The sequence below is a fragment of the Camelina sativa genome, chromosome 7 (genome assembly GCF_000633955.1).
Source record: "Camelina sativa cultivar DH55 chromosome 7, Cs, whole genome shotgun sequence".
Lineage (NCBI taxonomy): Eukaryota > Viridiplantae > Streptophyta > Magnoliopsida > Brassicales > Brassicaceae > Camelina > Camelina sativa.
The window spans coordinates 9,461,733-9,479,855 of NC_025691.1; the positions used below are offsets into that span (position 1 = coordinate 9,461,733).

The 18,123-nt window shown below is 36.4% G+C and overlaps 2 protein-coding genes and 1 pseudogene across 2 annotated transcripts; 1 reads left to right on the forward strand and 2 right to left on the reverse strand.

The window, feature by feature from the left end:
* Positions 1-804, reverse strand: part of LOC104704474 — an 8,138-nt pseudogene extending 7,334 nt beyond the window's left edge.
* Positions 2,436-10,270, reverse strand: LOC104700805 (dynamin-2B-like). Its single transcript, XM_010416396.2, has 22 exons — positions 9,901-10,270; positions 9,383-9,433; positions 9,151-9,271; positions 8,930-9,022; positions 8,608-8,669; positions 8,339-8,456; positions 7,856-8,192; positions 7,000-7,147; positions 6,676-6,777; positions 6,466-6,585; positions 6,085-6,168; positions 5,874-6,001; positions 5,424-5,508; positions 5,151-5,307; positions 4,740-4,816; positions 4,501-4,557; positions 4,063-4,207; positions 3,843-3,982; positions 3,440-3,553; positions 3,270-3,337; positions 3,004-3,176; positions 2,436-2,905 (listed from the first exon to the last, which is right to left on the reverse strand). Exons 1-22 carry the CDS (start codon positions 10,039-10,041, stop codon positions 2,667-2,669), a joined length of 2,760 nt encoding a protein of 919 aa, XP_010414698.1. The 5' UTR covers positions 10,042-10,270; the 3' UTR covers positions 2,436-2,666.
* LOC104700806 lies at positions 14,645-17,011 on the forward strand. The gene is made up of 5 exons (XM_010416398.2): positions 14,645-15,247; positions 15,330-15,471; positions 15,881-16,040; positions 16,502-16,654; positions 16,748-17,011. The coding sequence occupies exons 1-5, from the start codon at positions 14,734-14,736 to the stop codon at positions 16,751-16,753; spliced, it is 975 nt and encodes a 324-aa protein (XP_010414700.1). The 5' UTR covers positions 14,645-14,733; the 3' UTR covers positions 16,754-17,011.

Genomic DNA, 18,123 nt, shown 5'->3' on the forward strand with positions numbered 1-18,123 from the left:
AAGAGTGTATATGAGAGGTAAAAGAGAACATGTGCAAACGAGAGTGCACGTGAGAATGAAGCTGGAGAGAAGAAGAAGTCATTTACGTTTCCATAACAAACTATGTTAGAACCTTTAGTATAAATAGGTGCTGTGGCGTTCGTTGGTGAGGCATGTTGAAGGTTGTGTATTGTTGAAGCTTCTCCTGCGTGAGAAGGGAGCCTGCGTGCTTTGTTACGGTGTGATAGGTGATTGAGGACTGTAACTCAGTCTCTATCAGATAGCCAATCAATTTCTTCATGTTTTCTTCTAGTCCAACAAAATCGCTTTCTTTGTCGTTAGGAAACGTTTTTCGCATCTCCCTTCGTCTTTCTTGTAGAGGATGTAGTGAATACTCGCCGCCATCAACAATCATCTGTTGCATTCCAAAACTCTGCATATCACGGATCACCTTGGAGATCCTCTCACTTATACCTCCCATATCTGAAGCAATTTTCGTGCGATCTACTAGGATGCAAGAAAGTCTTATCATACGCTTCTTGATGCCACTTGTTTTACTAAGCTCTTCTTTTAAAAGAAATGTTTCGATTATATCCTCTGTGTCACAAACAATTTCTTTGATTTCTTCCACAAAATTTCTCACCGTCTCGCTTGCAAGTTTCCTAGCACATGCATCTTTCAAGAACGACCTAAGCAAGTTCAGATTACTTTTGAGTTCGTTGAGTTGCTCATCAACTCTCTCAAATTGATCAGATTCTCGGACAAGGACGTCCCAAAGTTTCTGAATTCCAAACGACAAAAGTGTCACAGCCATAAGTCTCCTGCTAAAAAAGTAAGTTAATTATCAACTTTAGATAGGTTTTGAAAATTTACAAAATCATGATACTATTTTTATGAAATCCTAACTCACAGATCTTTGAGGAGAGACATGAATAATACGGAGACAATAAAATTGCAAAATACAAAAGATGGAAACGCACCTTCTTCCACGGAAAACTAAAGAAAGAAAAGTAGTATGATCAACAATATAATCACCTCCTGGAAATCGCTTCTCGGCCAAACAGATCTGTATAAAGAAGTAAGTAGGCGATGTGTTGTTCAAATCAATACCTACTGACAATCTCTGAAAAAACCAAAAAAAAACCAAAGGCAGCAACACCATCCAGCATCCATAAGTTTTTACACAGAGACAAGATAACATGATTATTATATAGAAGCACTGAAGCAGTGCCAGACATTGCAAGAATCACTTGGTGACAGAATGCTAAAAAAAATGCAGTTACCATAATGGTCACTTGAGAAGTTCATATAGAGGCAGAATTTTTCCTTCTTTGCATAAGTAAAAACAAAAGAAATGCCCTGAGAAGAGAAACCCACACAGAAGAACAAACTCATCGTAGCTGCAACATTAAAAAGCTAAGAACAGAGGAGATAGTAACAATTATATATTGTGACCATTGCTACTTCTATAAATTGTACTATTGTAGCAGTCAAGTGAGCAAATATGAGTGAAAAATTGTACCATTGATTAGTATAAGACTTTTACTAAAAGTATATATGGTACTGCAAAAAAAACTCCCAAATTCGAAGTATTAAAAAAAATTGTGGTTGATTAATTTACACGTTTTTTTTCTTTTTTTTCTTTTTTGAATGCCAATATGGTTCCTTGAGAGAAAACACCAAACAAGTCCTTCGATGATTATGATTTGAAGAGGAAGAAGGGATTGTTCAAGCGGGTATTTCCTGGGATTAAGAAGAAAGCCACAGAGCTCTCTTGTTCTCTGTTGCAACTCTGTTGATTTCATCTGTTACGGCCCTGAGAACAATCTCCATATATCTGGCCTGAGCCGCAAGATAATCCACACAACTAACACATATCATGTCTCAAGGATTTATCCTGTGACGATTTGAATACTCATCTCTCTAATCTTGACTCCCACTTAATCGGAATAAGATGAAAGAAATAAGGAATTCCGATCAGGAGGATGAACCACGACTATCAGTACTCTTATGACCAACACTTGCCAAACGCCAAGCACAGATAAGTGTTCCGAGACCCAACGTTTTAGGTGTGGAACCACTTCACTGTGTGGGATATGATTTCAGAGCATCAATATCTGATATTTAGGGTTTTAACTTTTGACAAACGGACTACGCTAGGGTAATCATATTATTCACATTTTCTCGATGACCAATTGACCATTGTATTGAAGCATTTGTTTGTTTTTTTTTTGCAAAGAGTTTTATTTCTTACAGAAGAATACGATTTAATCCTCTTCCACAGTGGAATGATAAACTTGATAATGGTCGTCGATTTCGTTTTGAATATGAAAATAGTTTACTCGTTTAGGCATTTCCATAAGCTGGGTCTAAATGGAAATATTTTTCACTTTCATTTTCCCAAGATTTTAGATGCTACTAAACAAAAGTAACATCTTTAATAAAAAAAAAAAACATATGACCAATATGAAGACCAAACTCATATATGTGTCTCTAACAAATATCTATCTACAAACACACGCAAGTACATCATCATAATATTATCATTCTGTTATTTTTTTGCTTTAACTAGTGAAGGAAATAAGAAAAATAGTCCCCGAAACGGGGACCAATCCACAAGGGCAAAAAAAGAATGAACTGTGTTTTATGGTTCCTTCAATAACAATCCTGGAAAATCAAGCAGGTTTCTAATACCTGTAAGATGATCCAGACTGTGGCGGTGCTGGTGGGAGCCTGTTTGGCGTGGTGCGACGGGAGCTGCCACCAGATCCAGAAGAATCCTCACCGTTCTGTGCTGGATCACTGTAACGACGGCTATGGCCGCCAGATCCATATCTCTTCAATGAGTCAGGTCCACTAGCCGCTGCGTTAAACGCATTCATCCAGTCCTCTCCTGAAGCCCCGCCATTGGTTCTCGGGCTGCTTTCTGCAAAAAAAAAGAACAAATAAAGACGAATCAATTCCATGCATTTTCCGTTACATACTAGCACAATATTGAAAAGGTAGATGAGTGTGTATATATACCCGTGCCACTATTGTCAGACCAGCTTGAAGCAGCAGCTGCTCTGTTATCGTGAATGCTAAGCTGTCTTGTGAGCTTTGAAAGAAGAGAGGACTGCTTCTGGTAACGGTCTCTTCGTCTTTTAATATTCTGATCCTCTTGAATCAATGATTCAATCCTCTCATTACCAATTGCGCTGCAGATCAATTCAAAGGAAAGGAGGGACAAATAAGCACCACACCACAGGAGTATACAGTAATACATTCATTTGGAAAGGATATGAAGAAACCTGATAGAACTGTAAAGCTGATTCAGCATGTCTTCCTTTGATTTCTCTACTTGACAAAGAACAACAGCCTGTTGTATGTAGCCACGGTTTTATTAATATGATCAAGTATTAAAGGACGAGATGGACATGGGAAATTAAAGATTCACAAGAAAAACTGAATAGTTTCCTACCTTTGGAACATTGGCAGCTAGACTGTTGAGAACAGCTTCAACGTAACCCCGTACTTCTTGGGACATCCACCGCAATTCCTCTTCCGGGTCAACCGGTTTCCTAACCATCTTATCCTGAAAAGGGAAAGAAAATCAGACAACAAAAGAAAACAAATTGATCAACACTCCAGGAAACACACTGTCTTGCATGCCTAAACAAAGCTATCTTCAACGTTTAGGTATTATAACAAAATCTTAACCCATCAAGTACGACACAAAGATATCAGTTTTTATAACAAACACTTTATCATCAAGCTAATGGTACTAGATTAAGATCAGCTAACACATATTTTGCGAAAATTCAATTTTTAAAAGAATGGGGGAAAATCATGGGATAAGCATATAGTTTCCTCGTGTGACTTACAAGTGAACCTTCTGAAAGACTTTGTCTCATGGAAGCGCCAGCCACTTGGCCTCCTCGGGCCTGGATAACCTTTTGCAGCTTATTAATCCATTCATTCTTATCAACCATGCTCTCAGCCTTGAGAATCAGCGCATTGTGAGCTGCAACATATAAGGGCTTTTGAGGATTTGCTCATATAAAGAGGGTCAAGCCGTTAATTTTTTATTATCGCTCGACATACCTTTAAGTACAGTCTTATATGGAACCCGGCAGGTTATCTTAAATACAAGGCCTGGTCCTTTTGAATCAGGTCCATTTGATTTCTTATCTTTGGAGCTCTTTGATTTTTCTCCTTCATCATCAGAAATTTCTTCGATACTGCATTCCTGAGCAGATTAACAGAGTTCTATGAGACAAAAGCTGAATCTTGTACCTAAATAAAACTGCAAAAGGCTAAATAATATTTATGGAACATGGAGCATCCAGATTTTCTCATCAGCAGTAAATGGTAATAAATTGTTTTGCGGTGTATTCTTCACAATTGCAAGTAATCATCAGTCTGCTCAAAGGACCAGGTGGAAGAGCAACATAAATATGAAAGCCTATCAACATTCTCTTAATTGCAGTTACATCTTCGACTTCGATCAACAAAAAAGTAAGTACTTCAAGAGATTGATACCTCCAAAGTTACAGTGCCGCGGAAGTTTCGTTCTTCTTGCTTTTTCGTATAACCAAGCTGGAGAAAGGTAAATGCAATGGCAGATCACATCAATAACAACTATAAAAATATCTTGAAAAAGAAAACAAAATTGTAAGGGGAAGTATAGTGCTAGCATTACAGTTACAATATAAGTGCACACAGCTTTCTCTTTTAATATATGGATGTACTCCTGAAGAATATTTGTGATAAACACTAACCTTTCCAGTTTTTTCATTCAGAACAAACCATCGCCTACCCCATCCATTTGTCTTTGCACTTTTCTTCATTAAGTACCCTGCACCACAGAGTATAATTTAATGTTGAAGACCTTGAAAGTTGGTTTTTATAACAAACTAACACCACGAAAACACATCCTACACCATAGTAAAGGCTTAAGTGGCAGACAAGAAAAGGAGATCACAAAATTGGACAAGAAAAGCTTCGTCGATGGTTTGATATCAACAAATAATATAATGAAAAGCTGATCCTACACCAGTTCAATGCTTAAATGACAGAAAGGAAATAGAAAAGAAGAGGAAATCACGCAATTGAACTGTCAGAATATCAGATAATCCTAAAAAACAGTAAAAGCATGCAATTCAAGGAAAATGGATAGTAGCAAAAAGAACCTGCTGTTATCTCCCCCTCAGGTCCAGCAGTCTTCAGACCAGACACCTCCGGAGTCTCTTTATCTTTATCTTTATCTTTGTCTTGCGGCATTAATTTGTCTCTTAATGATTTTAAGCTACCACCAGTTGATGGGCCATCAGGCTGAGGACTAGTTGCCTGAATTACGAGCAGAAACAAGAATTGTTACATTATGTACTTTTCATAAATAAAACGTAGAAAGCACTATCCAGTTTTGCTCGCAAATCCAGATTGAATCTAAGATAAAAGCATACCCTGTTTAAGAGTGACTGCTCTGCATCTTGTCCCTTTTTAGAGGAACGACCTTTTAGCTCATCCTCACGACGTTGCCTTTCCATTCTGATAAAGACAGTACACCGTACAGCAAAAAAGCGAAACGAATAGTGAGATATGCATCACAAAAGAACTTGTAACATGTATATTGTATATTTCATGAGCATGACCTGTGCGACAAATGCTGCAGTTACGGAACTATTTAAAAGGGTCAAATTTGTGACTCTAATGAAAGCATTTTAAAACATAAATGTTCATTTCAGAGGCAAACATAAAAAATTAGCTGGACACTCACAAAAGTAGATCGAAATATGTTTAAAACTGTTATACAATTAAAAGACAGGGAAATTAAGACAATGATCTATAATTTTGAGTATGATAACGCCACTCGACATGACAGCCCAGAAGGCAAAGAGGGCAGATGATGTTACCTTCTTTGTACGAGGCGGATGAAGTGCTGAGGAGGTACAAACGCACGCTCCATATCAACTAGTGCAACTACCATCTTCTTAGCTTCACTCTTGAATCCATCAAGTGCGGCACTTGCTATAGCTACAACCTGGTTAACGGTAAATTAAGAAAAGGAACAGCTATTACGAAAATGAAAAATGCTACTGAATGAGCAGTGAAAAACATTATTACCTCTCTCTTAAAAGGAGGATATCTCCCAAGACCAGGTGTGGCATTCGCGGAAGCTGAAACTATGTCAACAAGCACTCGGTGAACCTAATGAAAAGTTCAAACCACATTAGCTCAGTAATAAATGAGACAGTAAGGCACCAGGTTGGAATAACTTCAGAATAAAATTGAACCGTGACAATATTGATAATAAGGTTGAGTAGGACTTTAATAAGACTAGATCAGGAGAATTCAAATATCATCGTGACATGTGTTGAACAGACAATGTGTGACAAGCCATAGCCAATGTTTCACTATATACTAAATTTCTGAATTCTAATCCTAAGCAGCTAAAATAAGAGGGAGCCAACAACAGATAAGCTGTAAACACTAACATGGACACACCTCATCAACACATAGTCGTGCTGGGTCTTTAGCCAACTCAAGAACAGTCTTTATTAACGATCTCAACCCTTTTTCTGGAGATATAAGATACGGTTGGTAACCATCTGCCTCTAACACGATCTGAAACATTTGGCAAATCAATCTGTCAAAATCCAGTCTAAAACTTTTACTTGTTCATAAAATTGGGGTCAAGAATATTTAAAAACCCACCCTTTGGACATTGTTCAAGTCAAAATGTCTATCCAATGGAAGCTGCTTGATACGGTTGGGGAAATTGCCTTCAAAACTTGCAACAACTTTCCAACCACTTCCCTGAAACAAACTTTTGTTAGAGAACAAAATTCATTGAAGTCCACATGAAAGGCACAACGACAAGGCATGCAATTCAAAAACTTTTCCAGTGAAACATATAACATACATCCAAAATGATATAAGATAATCTTCATAAACTTCTTAACTTTCTACATTAAAACAGCACCACACGTTCCATTACAACTAGAAAATGAAAAGGAAAGTATGATGGAAAATACTCACTTCACCACCAGCCAAGTGAAGAAGAAATTTGTCTTCAAACTCTCGACAAAGCTCCAAAGCTATTGCCCTTGTGCCTTCAGCACTGCTAACCAGTTGTTCACCAAGCCTTGCTAATTCGTCCTGCACTATTTGAGACTTACCCTGGAGTCTGTGCATGAAAGAAAGGAATTAGTTCAGGATTTTCATAAGAACCACAATCATTTCCCTGAATAATCATCCAGAAAACTAAACAAAAGACAGCCATCACATTTTGGGAGAGAAAGGAAACATATCAGCTAAACAGAGGATGAGCATTGACCAAAGACCAGGCAAGCAAGAGTTCGTATTCTCAGAACTTGGTAATGATGGAGGATAAAACTGGCACCTATCCATTTTCAGATTACAATTTCCTCTTGTGCAACTTTCTTTTAGCTTTCTCTTCCTTTGAAGATTTTGCCATTTGGTTTATTTCGATTTGTTAAACACTGTTTCTTTCCCTTGCAAATTCAACATAAAGGTAAATTTCTTGACTTTAAGGTAGATTTTCATCTATTAAATCCGTTAAAGATATTAATGTTTTCCTTTTCCCAAACTAAGCATTTACCTGGTCCCAATATATGCTGCTTAAGAAAAGACACAAGGACAAAGCTTTTTAAATATCTCATTAAAAGTGCGCTAATGATGATTGAAGCTGGAAAGTCTAGCTAACTAAGACTAAAGAATGACTTCGAAAGAAACAAAACAAAATGGCTTTCATGGAGCAAATTATAAGTCTTCCCTAAAGTACCCGTACCTAGAAGTAGGCAGGCAAACAAACAATCAATTTTTCATTTGCAATTATGACATATAAAAGTAAACATATGGAGAAAGGAAATACCCAGTTAAGATATTTGGAAGCCTTAGCTTCATTCTGCTACGTATCTGGCTAGCAAGGGTATCCACGAGGGCAATTCTGCCAAGTTTACTTTGTGGAGCACCAGTCAAAATAGATTTAAGACTTTCACTCTCAGCACGCCAAGCAGTTTCCAAAGAGTTCTCACTGCCTCCAGACTGTGCTGATGCAATTGAGACAGATTGGCCAATAAGTGCAACCCATGGAATATCAGTTGTTTTTGGAGGTCCTTGATTTGAAAGAAGAGCCTGAACTGCTGCAAGGGATTTTGGGTTCTCTGCTGCCTGATCAATTTTGCTGATAATTCCTACTGTCCTAGTACCTATAAATAGGGAGTGATGTCACTTTTTACTGTTATAGTATACGTAAAACTCAGATCCAATGGTTTAATCCAAATATAGTAAGGTCACCACAGTAGTTGAGAAGTATAATAAAGGGTCTATATAATGAAAGTGTCTATATACTCACTCTCTGGATCATACTCCTTTGCGGTCTTCAGGGCTCGAGATGACGAAATTTCGGATGCCTGGCTAGCAGGCACAACAACCAGTAATATGGCATCGTTGTGCTGTGCATGTTCACCAATCTTGAAAAGAGAGGAAATAAACAAATTACAAGATGATAATGAATCGATGTTGCCCTACAGCCAGAATGCTGGATAAAAAAATGTTGAAAATCTCCATAGTTGACAGATGGACTGGGGGATGACAAAGGTATCAAGGAGTTCCTAATCTTACCATAGAATCGTCTACAATTCGCTGGTCCAGTCCAGGCAAATCAATCAATTTCAGGGGTGGAGCTGCAGTTAAAAGGGCACAAATATGTTATGATGATTGCAGAAAGCAGTAAGAAAACAAATGTGCATTCAATTACACCTTGCATCAGATTCTAACCAAAAGAAGCTGAAGCACTAATGTGCATTAGACTCAGTGGTAAAAACTTATTAAAGCTGATCTGTTCACTGATGTAGGGGACATTCCCCGACTTAGGCTTTGATAATATGGATGTTCCAATAAATAGGATTCACATTTATGATTGTGCAAGTAAGAAAGGGCTTACCTGTGCTGGTACGAAGTTTTAGGTATATTTCATCACGACCCCTTCCTGAGGCGCCTTTGCTAAGCCTATCTTGTAGAGAATGTCTTAGGGCACCTATAACAAACACATTCAAAACAAACGGAATATTTAGTCAAACATTAATCTAATGCATTGCATCTTACACGCAGATATAGCTTAACATATCATAGCTAAATTGCATATGTGCACATGGGGAGCCTTACTTGCAGAAACTTGTTGATTTTTATTGTCAATTTGTAAGATTATTGCCTTGCTGCTCAGTGATTCTTCCCTACTCAAGTCAATGATTATAGGAGCCCGCGTAGCACCATTCTCACCCGTCGGCTATCCATAGTAATTGTAGCAGACAGGCACAACAGAAAGTGATTACTTTAAGAGAATGTATCAGCCACTAGTGACACACACAAATTGTCGCACACTCAATACACAACTTACCAGAACTGGATGTCCAATAAAGCTATTCAGAACTGCAGACTTTCCAGCTCCCTGATTCACCAAGAAAAGTGAAATAACTTCAGTCTAAGCATAAGAAATGTTCTTTTCCAAGGCTTACAAGTTCCAATCACAAGCACAGAGCAATCTATTCTTCTGTCTTCCAACAGACAAGTACAACAAAGATCTAATAAGAAGAACACATACACTTTCTAAAGCAGATTTCTCATAGTTTCAAATACCAAACACATCAACCTTCTCTCCTAAAGCAATACCTCCCAGGTTTAATCTCATAGAATCAAACAATCCCTTATAGAGAGAAACACAACAAATCAAGTTACGAGCGAAGAATACATCCTACCAAACTCCTAGGTTACGGGAACAATCATACAAACCTCATCGAGATCCACAAGATCCACGATATGGCAACCAAAATCTACACTCGATCACATCATAAAACTAACACACAAACACCAAATACAACCACATCGAAGAAACAGGTAAAGCGAGAGGAAACCCACCACATTCCCTAGGGCAACGACGTTGAGATTAGTAGCCGGCCGTCTAGAAGAAGAAGTCTCATCGGGATCTTCGTCAGCGAGTAGCGACGCCGCTTGTCTCATCGAATCCGAAAGCTGAGACAACTCATCGATCGCCTCCATCGTAACTTCCACAGCGAATCAAGAGGTAGAATAGAGTACGAGATCTGGACGAAGAAAGGAAGCAGCTAGATCCGAAGAGAACCAATATCGGTAGCCAGGTGCGGTGGGTTTTTCCGGTGATGGGGTTACCGGAATTTCGAATTCGGTGGCGACGGTGCTAAGCTAGGATTTGTTTTTTTCTTTTGTGTGTTTATGTGTCTTCGTCGGGGAGAGAAAGGGCGACGACGGGTCCTATAACTTAACACATAAGCACGTAAGAGTATTTAACAAAATTTTCAAATTACATAAATGTTGAAAATTAGTTTTTGGTAACGGTAAATGTTGAAAATTATTAAGTGGTTTTTTTCTTTTATTTCATAAATATTGAAAAATATCATAAATGTTGGAATTTTTTTTTTCTTTTTGATAATCCTATTGTCGTTATAAAATATCCATATTTATATTTACAAATGTGAAAGCGTAATACATACACAAATGTGAATGCGTAATATACATAAATTAACACAATCTTTTTTGGTATCATCAAAAACATTCTCATCGGCTAAATCTGTTCAAGTTAAAATAGAGTAAGTGAAAGTGCTTTCGAGCGGATCCGGATATCCACGAATAACCGAGTTTTCACACGGATATCCGAAACCCGGATATCCTGAGTAGACGGATCCGGAGATGGAGACTAAAACTACATATCCGCCGGATACGGATCCAGATCTGGATAGCCTAAAAACTCTGGATATCCGGATCCGTCTCATGCCTACTAGCCACCTAACCACAATCACATAACAACGGATAACATAAAACGATACCAATAATTCAATAACCAGTAATAATTCCCAAACAATTAAACCAATAATCCAAAAATCAACATGAATCAAAGAACCAGCAATCCTAAACAACATTTTAAGGACTCAACTCTACCAACCTAACAAAAGCCAGACAATAACCAATCGAGCCACTAGAACATCTTCCTCTTCATTGCCTTGATTCGACGATCACACTTTGCCTTTTACCTACACCACAAATACAGATTGAGATGCATGAGTATTTTATAAACACTTAGTGAGGTAATCCTCCCATCTACTGGGCTATACACACAAGCAACTGAGACTCCAATGTCATACAATCAACAAACAAACACACAAATTAGCGAAACAAGTATCTTCGGCTCGCTGGAAGGGAGGTGTCGACCGACACCAGCCAAGTGTCGACTGACACTGGCTATTGGTGTCGACCGACACTACCCCACAGTGTCGATCGATACTGATCCATGGTGTCAACCGACACCCACCTGGTGTCGATCGACACTAACTCCACAGACGCGATCTGCTCGAAGCCAAGAGTCGAATCTCGCTTCTCATCACCTCCAGTCCGTCCAAAACTCGATGAAAAGCCATATAAATCCGTAGGAACCCTATAGAAACCATAGAAAGCAAGAAAAACACCACAACAACACCAAACAAGCAAGACAAAGGAAATCTCAAGCTTAGATCAGTCATGGTCATGCACTCACCTCTTTTGCAAGAAGTTTCTGAGCCAAACTGACAAATCCAACACCTTAGAAGGCTTCCCCTTCGTTCTTAGCACCAGATCTCCATTCCTCAGGGACAGATCTCACTAAGCAAGCCTAGAAATCTCACAAACTCTCTAAAACTCTCAAGAACACTTTTCTCCTCTCTTTTTCTCTCTAAAACGGCGAAATAGCACTTCCTCCCCGACTTAGGTCAAGTTTTCCTTTAAATAACTCGGTTATAAGGTTTTTCTTAAACCAAACCGACCCGAATCGATAATTAAAACAAACTCGTCGAACCAGAGGTTGCTGGTGTCGACCAACACCATATTTGGTGTCGATCGACACACATCCCCAATACTCACAATTTGATTCGCCGATGTTACATATGTAATTTCGAAAAACACTTACCGCATAGTTAAAAATATGTATAAAGTGTCATTATCACATGCATATAATGTTTATGTACGAAATATATCATCTCAATATTCCGTCAAACCATATACAACAAGTGCAATCGTCTATGATGTACATTAGAGTTCACTTGTGTAGCTAATGGTTCATCTCATCTATAACCCCACACTAGAGACCTAGCGAAATGCAATGTTTCGCTAAATGTTTGCATTTCTAAGAAAACCTCACATTAGGATGCAATGCTTCAATTCAAGCATGCCAAATTTAAGAATATAAGACAAGAAAAATCATTTTCTTATGTCCAAAGGAGTTTGTGAAACGTTCAACATTGAAGTCAGTAACATTCATTATCAGTTTCAGTTAAAATGTGGCATTTAGTAGTCTGATCGGAAAGACACCAGTCACACCACCATCGTTACCCAATGGTGTCTTTCAATTTTTCAAACGTTGTAATATCACTCCATAACTTCTTCTGGTTTGTCGCGAGGACTTGCTAGGTTGAAGTAATCAAACTCTCACCAGTGGAAGGTCTCATGGTTTAAGTCCAAAATAATATTTTTTTCCACGAGACAATTGAAAAGGTGTCTCCAAAATAAATTTGTGTTTTTCTTGGTAACTTTTAAATGCAAACAGTTTTTTCAAAAAATTATGATCTATACGTCTATTTGTTATCAAAAAATCCATGTGATGATAGATTTTTTAATCTTTGTATCAATTGGCTAAGCACTAAGCATGCTAATCATATTCCCTATATATTAAAAGAGAAATATTGTGGAAAAAAAAGTTGACGTGTCAGTCGCCAGATAGCTTTGTACCCAATTTATTATTCACTCTTACTATTCTATAAAATTACATAAAATTGTCACTGCTATATATATATTTTTTGTCAGCTGCCACTGATATTCAATTTATTTATATATACAATATTTTGCTCCTATAAATTGGTAAATATTATTCAAAAATTGATAAATATTATCTCCTACATATTTTTGAAATTAAATTAATTTTATTATGTATTGTAATATATAACATAACTATATTTTGAGATGTAAAATATATATATATATATATATATATATAAAATCATATCTTCAAAAATATAAATAATGTTACCTTTCCAATAACTTTATAAAGCTCTAATAGTGAAAAAAATCAAAGATCATTTAATATATAGGGGATTTACATTAATTTTTCATTAGTATAACTAAGGCATATTTCATTCAATAATTGAAGGAAATCTATACTATTAATTAGGAAATACACTTAAGGGTTAAAAAAAATCATTTCAAACATCCATGTTGCATGTTGCTAAACTGACCCAATTTACATATTAAGAAGAAGATTAAACAACAATTATATTATATTTTAGGAAATCGTTCAAATTAGTTTCATAATAATCAGGTTATGAGAATTTTGTGTAGGTATATTTATGTATGACAAAATATGGGACGAGAATTTTGGGAACAAGAATTCAAGCAGAACATACTATGGAATGGAGTTTTTTGGGTCAAAAAAAGTTTAAACGTTGCAATCAGACATATTAGCCGGGTTTGATCGCTTGACAATTATATTTAGGTCATCTGGAAATTCTATGATATGCAACGAGATGGGTATGGACAAGTAGGCATGAACATGGGTTACGATTACGATTCAGTGTAATTGTATATCTATATATCATACTATTCATATTAAATAATTAATTATTAGTATATTTATTATATTTTAAAAGTAGTTACGGTAAAAATTTATAGTTTAACTATCCGGTTGACCAACAGTTTTGATACGATTATCGTAAATTAACGGTTACAATTAATATAAATTTAACCATATATTTACGATTAACAGTTAAGGTTTCTAAATGTTATATACGGCTACGGTCCAAAATACGCTTATAGTTTAATTTTTATCATGCGTAAGGACAAGATCACTTTCTCTCATTGTCTTTCTATTTAGTTGTCTTCTATATTGATATTTTCAAAAAATCAGCATTCACTTGTGTCTCTTCGGAAGTGAAACTAAACCAAATATCATACTGCTATGCATTCAAATAATTATGCATGTTATACCAGATAAATATTTAAAGTTAATAAAAATTAAATTTATAAATAGAGAATACGTGTATTCAGTCTAAATTTATTATAATAAATATAGTCAAATATGTAATTATTTAAAAATGAACGGTTATGGAACAAAAAATTTTGACGTATACTGAACAAGACGAGTATCTCATTCCGAATCCAAATTTGATTTAGCACTCTTAAACAAACAGTTGGAAATGTTTGAATTATATTTAGAATAATATACACATAATATTATATCTTAATCTTTTCTTATAATATAACTTATATAGGTCTAAGTAGAGGTTTACATAAAAAATTTCTAATTTTTTAAAAATTATGCAAATATAACCACGCACGTATGTGCGGGTCCGAACCTAGTTAAATCTTAAAATCTTAATTCCTAAACACACGAATTAAATCAAGATAAGAAAAAAAAAAACTAAAATCGGTGGTAAGCGAAAAAGACTAATTAAAAAAGAAATGAAGATTCTTAATATTTTTGATGTGCTGAAACAACAAATTAATCTAATTTTGGACCGTTTATGCAATTTCTTCCCAAAATGTTGGAAAACCAAGAGAACCGGAAATAACCAGTTTGGAATTCGGATTCAGCACTGTGTTCAGTTCAGTATCTCTTTCTATACCCAAAGCCGCCGCGCCGAGACACTTTTAGAGCCCAATCGCGATTTGAATTTTGCATCGACGGCGAAAAAAATGCGATCGTTAGAAGAGTTATCCCCGATAGAAACCCTAGATATCGAAGAGAACGGCCTCACTCTCGTCTCACGCGTCAAGCTCTGTCTCACAATTCACCCATTAGTCCCTTCCGTATCCAAACCCATCGACGAATGGCAACTCAAGCGATCCTTGATAGATTACCTCAAAAGCTCCGTCGTACCGTCGGTAACAGTTGCGGAGGAAGATATCGTAGTTCGCCGTCACAAGGACTTGAAGAAACGGAAGCGTGAGGAGCCAGTAGCTCATGGATCGTTGTTTATCCGCGATTTAGGGTTTCTTGATGGGAAGAAGAGGAAGAAAGAGGATGATGGAGAGAGAGATGTGAAGGAATTGGAGAGGAAGTTTCTTGATTGGAGGAAGAGTTTGGTGGAGAAGATGAATGGAATTGAGCTTAATTTGGAAGGAGTTAAGTATAAGCTTAGTGTGGTGCTTCCGAATTCAGATGATTTCGAGAGGTTGAAGAAGGATTGGGAAGAGTATTACGCTTTTGGTAATTTGGGTTCATTGATTTGGAGATTGATTTTTATGATTTTTTTTTGTTGGTTATGTTTGATGTGATTGTGCTTTTGTAGGGAATCAAAGGGAGGCAAGGAGAGAGGCTGATACGATAATACTCAGAGGTGTGCCATCAAGATGGTTTGCTGAGCCAAGAGTATCATCAAAGCCTTCTATGTTGGTTACACATACAATCTTCTCTAGCTTTGGGAAAATTAGGTGCAGATTCTTTCATCTTTCGTGTCCAATTCGATTCTGTTTGGCTGAATGTGAACACTGTGGAAGTTAAGATTAATGAATTTGCTTCAAGAATGTGACACTGTGGGAGTTAAGATTGATCTATGGCTCGCTTATTGCAAAGTTCATTGGTTTTGTGCTGCTTTGGATAGATTTCATGCATCTGCAATTGATCATAGTCTACAGTATTTGTCCATGTAAATCAACATTTTGTATGGAAATCTTATCTGACGGCTTATTACAATCATTGTATTGAATTTGCTGTACCAAGTGTGCTCACAGTATTCTATGCTTCGGGTCATTTATTCTGTTTACCCATGATTCTGATGTTAATGTTATTCCGATAATTTACATAAATCCATGTTCAGATGCATTAACTCATCCTCTATAGGAATCTTAATGTTGCTGAGGACGATGATCTAGGTAAGGACGGAGATGAGGACAGTGGAGACCTCGTATCAGGTCTACATTGTAAGATTGTGGTTCAGTTCGAGAAGTACAAAGACTTTGTGAATGCCATGAAGGCTTTCTGTGGTCGCTCAATGGAAAAGGTATCATCTATATTGCAAAGAAGCATTTTAGGTTTCATTAGAAAAATGTTTTGGGAAAATTGGAGATGTTGGTACAGTAACTTTCTTTGTTTCGCTGTTGCGTAAGCTTCTTAAATAGCAGCCGAGCTTTTTTCATTCTCAAAAATGATTTTGTTGGAGACTTCGACTGAATCCTGCACTAAATTGTATGAAAAAGTTTGGTTCTGCTAGTACTAGTGTGGTTTTGTGGGTTCTTGCTACTGTATCCGAAACTAAATAGTGTGATGTAACCACATCTAAATGTTTTACCGGCTCTGTAACATCTGTATATACCTCATTCAATACTTCGTATTTGATAGTCGATGTATTAAATGTTTTTGATTGTTTATGCAGAAAGAATTAGGCAACTGGTATTTTTGTAGGTATTTCTCTCGTAGGAATGGAATATAGCTGATGTATTCTGGTTTTTGTCATTTGAGCAGGAAGGTACTCGGCTAAAGGCAGACTATGAACTAACATGGGATAAGGTTGGATTCTTCCGGGACTTGAGGAGGACGTTGGATCACAGAGATGGCGGACACAGAAACGAGTCTTTTGGATACAATCAGGATGATTTACGCCGGAAAAGATTCAGGGTAATGCATGATTGTGATCATATAACTAAAAATGCTAAAATCCGGATAAAAGATGAGATTCTGACATTTTAAATTAAATCTGTTTATTTGCAGGAGTAATACACTGAGATGAGATCTAGAGAAACATGGGAGATGTTGTAGTGCTGCTCTCTGTCGTCTAGGTCTATGACAGCTGGATTTGTATTTTAAGATATTGTTTTGAAGTTTTCTAAGTTCAGATCTGATTTTTGGTCTTATGCCAAAATACATGCACACCGGACTGGACTTGACTAGAATTTAATTGGGAAATATATTCCCTTTGAAAAGTTGTTGGAAGAAACTTTGGCATGTCAATCAAATTGGGCTAGTTCGGTCTAACCTAGTTGTTATGTCTATAATTTTATAGTCCGACTCGAACGGAGCTAAAGCCAAGATATTGGTTATACTTTTCAAAACTTGCATTACATGGTTTTGAGATTGATTTGGAAAAATAAATAAAAAAATAAGCATGTACTTCTCCGAAAAAGAAATGAATCTGTGTGAATAAAATAATTTATTTAATGTCAGTGAATTGTTATATATCTAAATATTCTTTTTTATATATCGCGTTAGGTCGTCGTTTGCATAAGAATGTTATTTTGGAATGATTCTGAAGATGTTTTATGGGGAACTCTTATCACCAAGTCAGTTTCTCTTTGGTTATAAATTCTAACAAGCGTCAGAATAGACTTCAAGGCAAGAGAAGAGATTGATATCAAACTGCTGATAAAGTTGTTCACCATTCAAAATAGTCTTTTATCTTTTAATTCATGGTTTGGTACTTTGGTACTATTCTTCCAATCTGGTTACAACCTTTTTTATAGAAGCTGATAAACGCAAAAATGTATATATTTCTTCGATAAATGAATGAATATACATATAGTAAACTTTTAGTATCGGCCCTTTGAATAGTTTATCTAATTTATATAGTAAACTTATAAAACTTCATCAAAAGAAAAAAATTTATTAGCAAAATATTCTAGAACCACGACCTTATCCATCACCAATGAACCACATTTCTAAAAAATCCGATATAATAAGAATAAAACGAAGTCTTTTGAAGCGGACAAAATTATGTCTATCCATAAACGACTTTAAATCTCAAAACTCCTTGAGAAGATCGTTGTTACCTACATAAAACTTCCATCGAGGTCAATTGACATATCTAGAATCTCTCTGAGACACACTGTCTAAACTTAATGTATAATGTCATCCACCATCTACCTTTTTATCTCCGTTAATTACATTACGTACCATCGATCGATGATAGGTTGAAGTTTTTGGTTCATTTTCTATCGAATATCCATGCATGTATCACGTGTTCCATAGATGTGTCAAGGAAACTAAATTGAATTATAAGAAAACAGCTAACGAATTTATTATTTTTAGAAAAAAATTACAAATGTATTACATCACAGTATCTTTCTTCATTTTTTAAAAAGAATATTGTT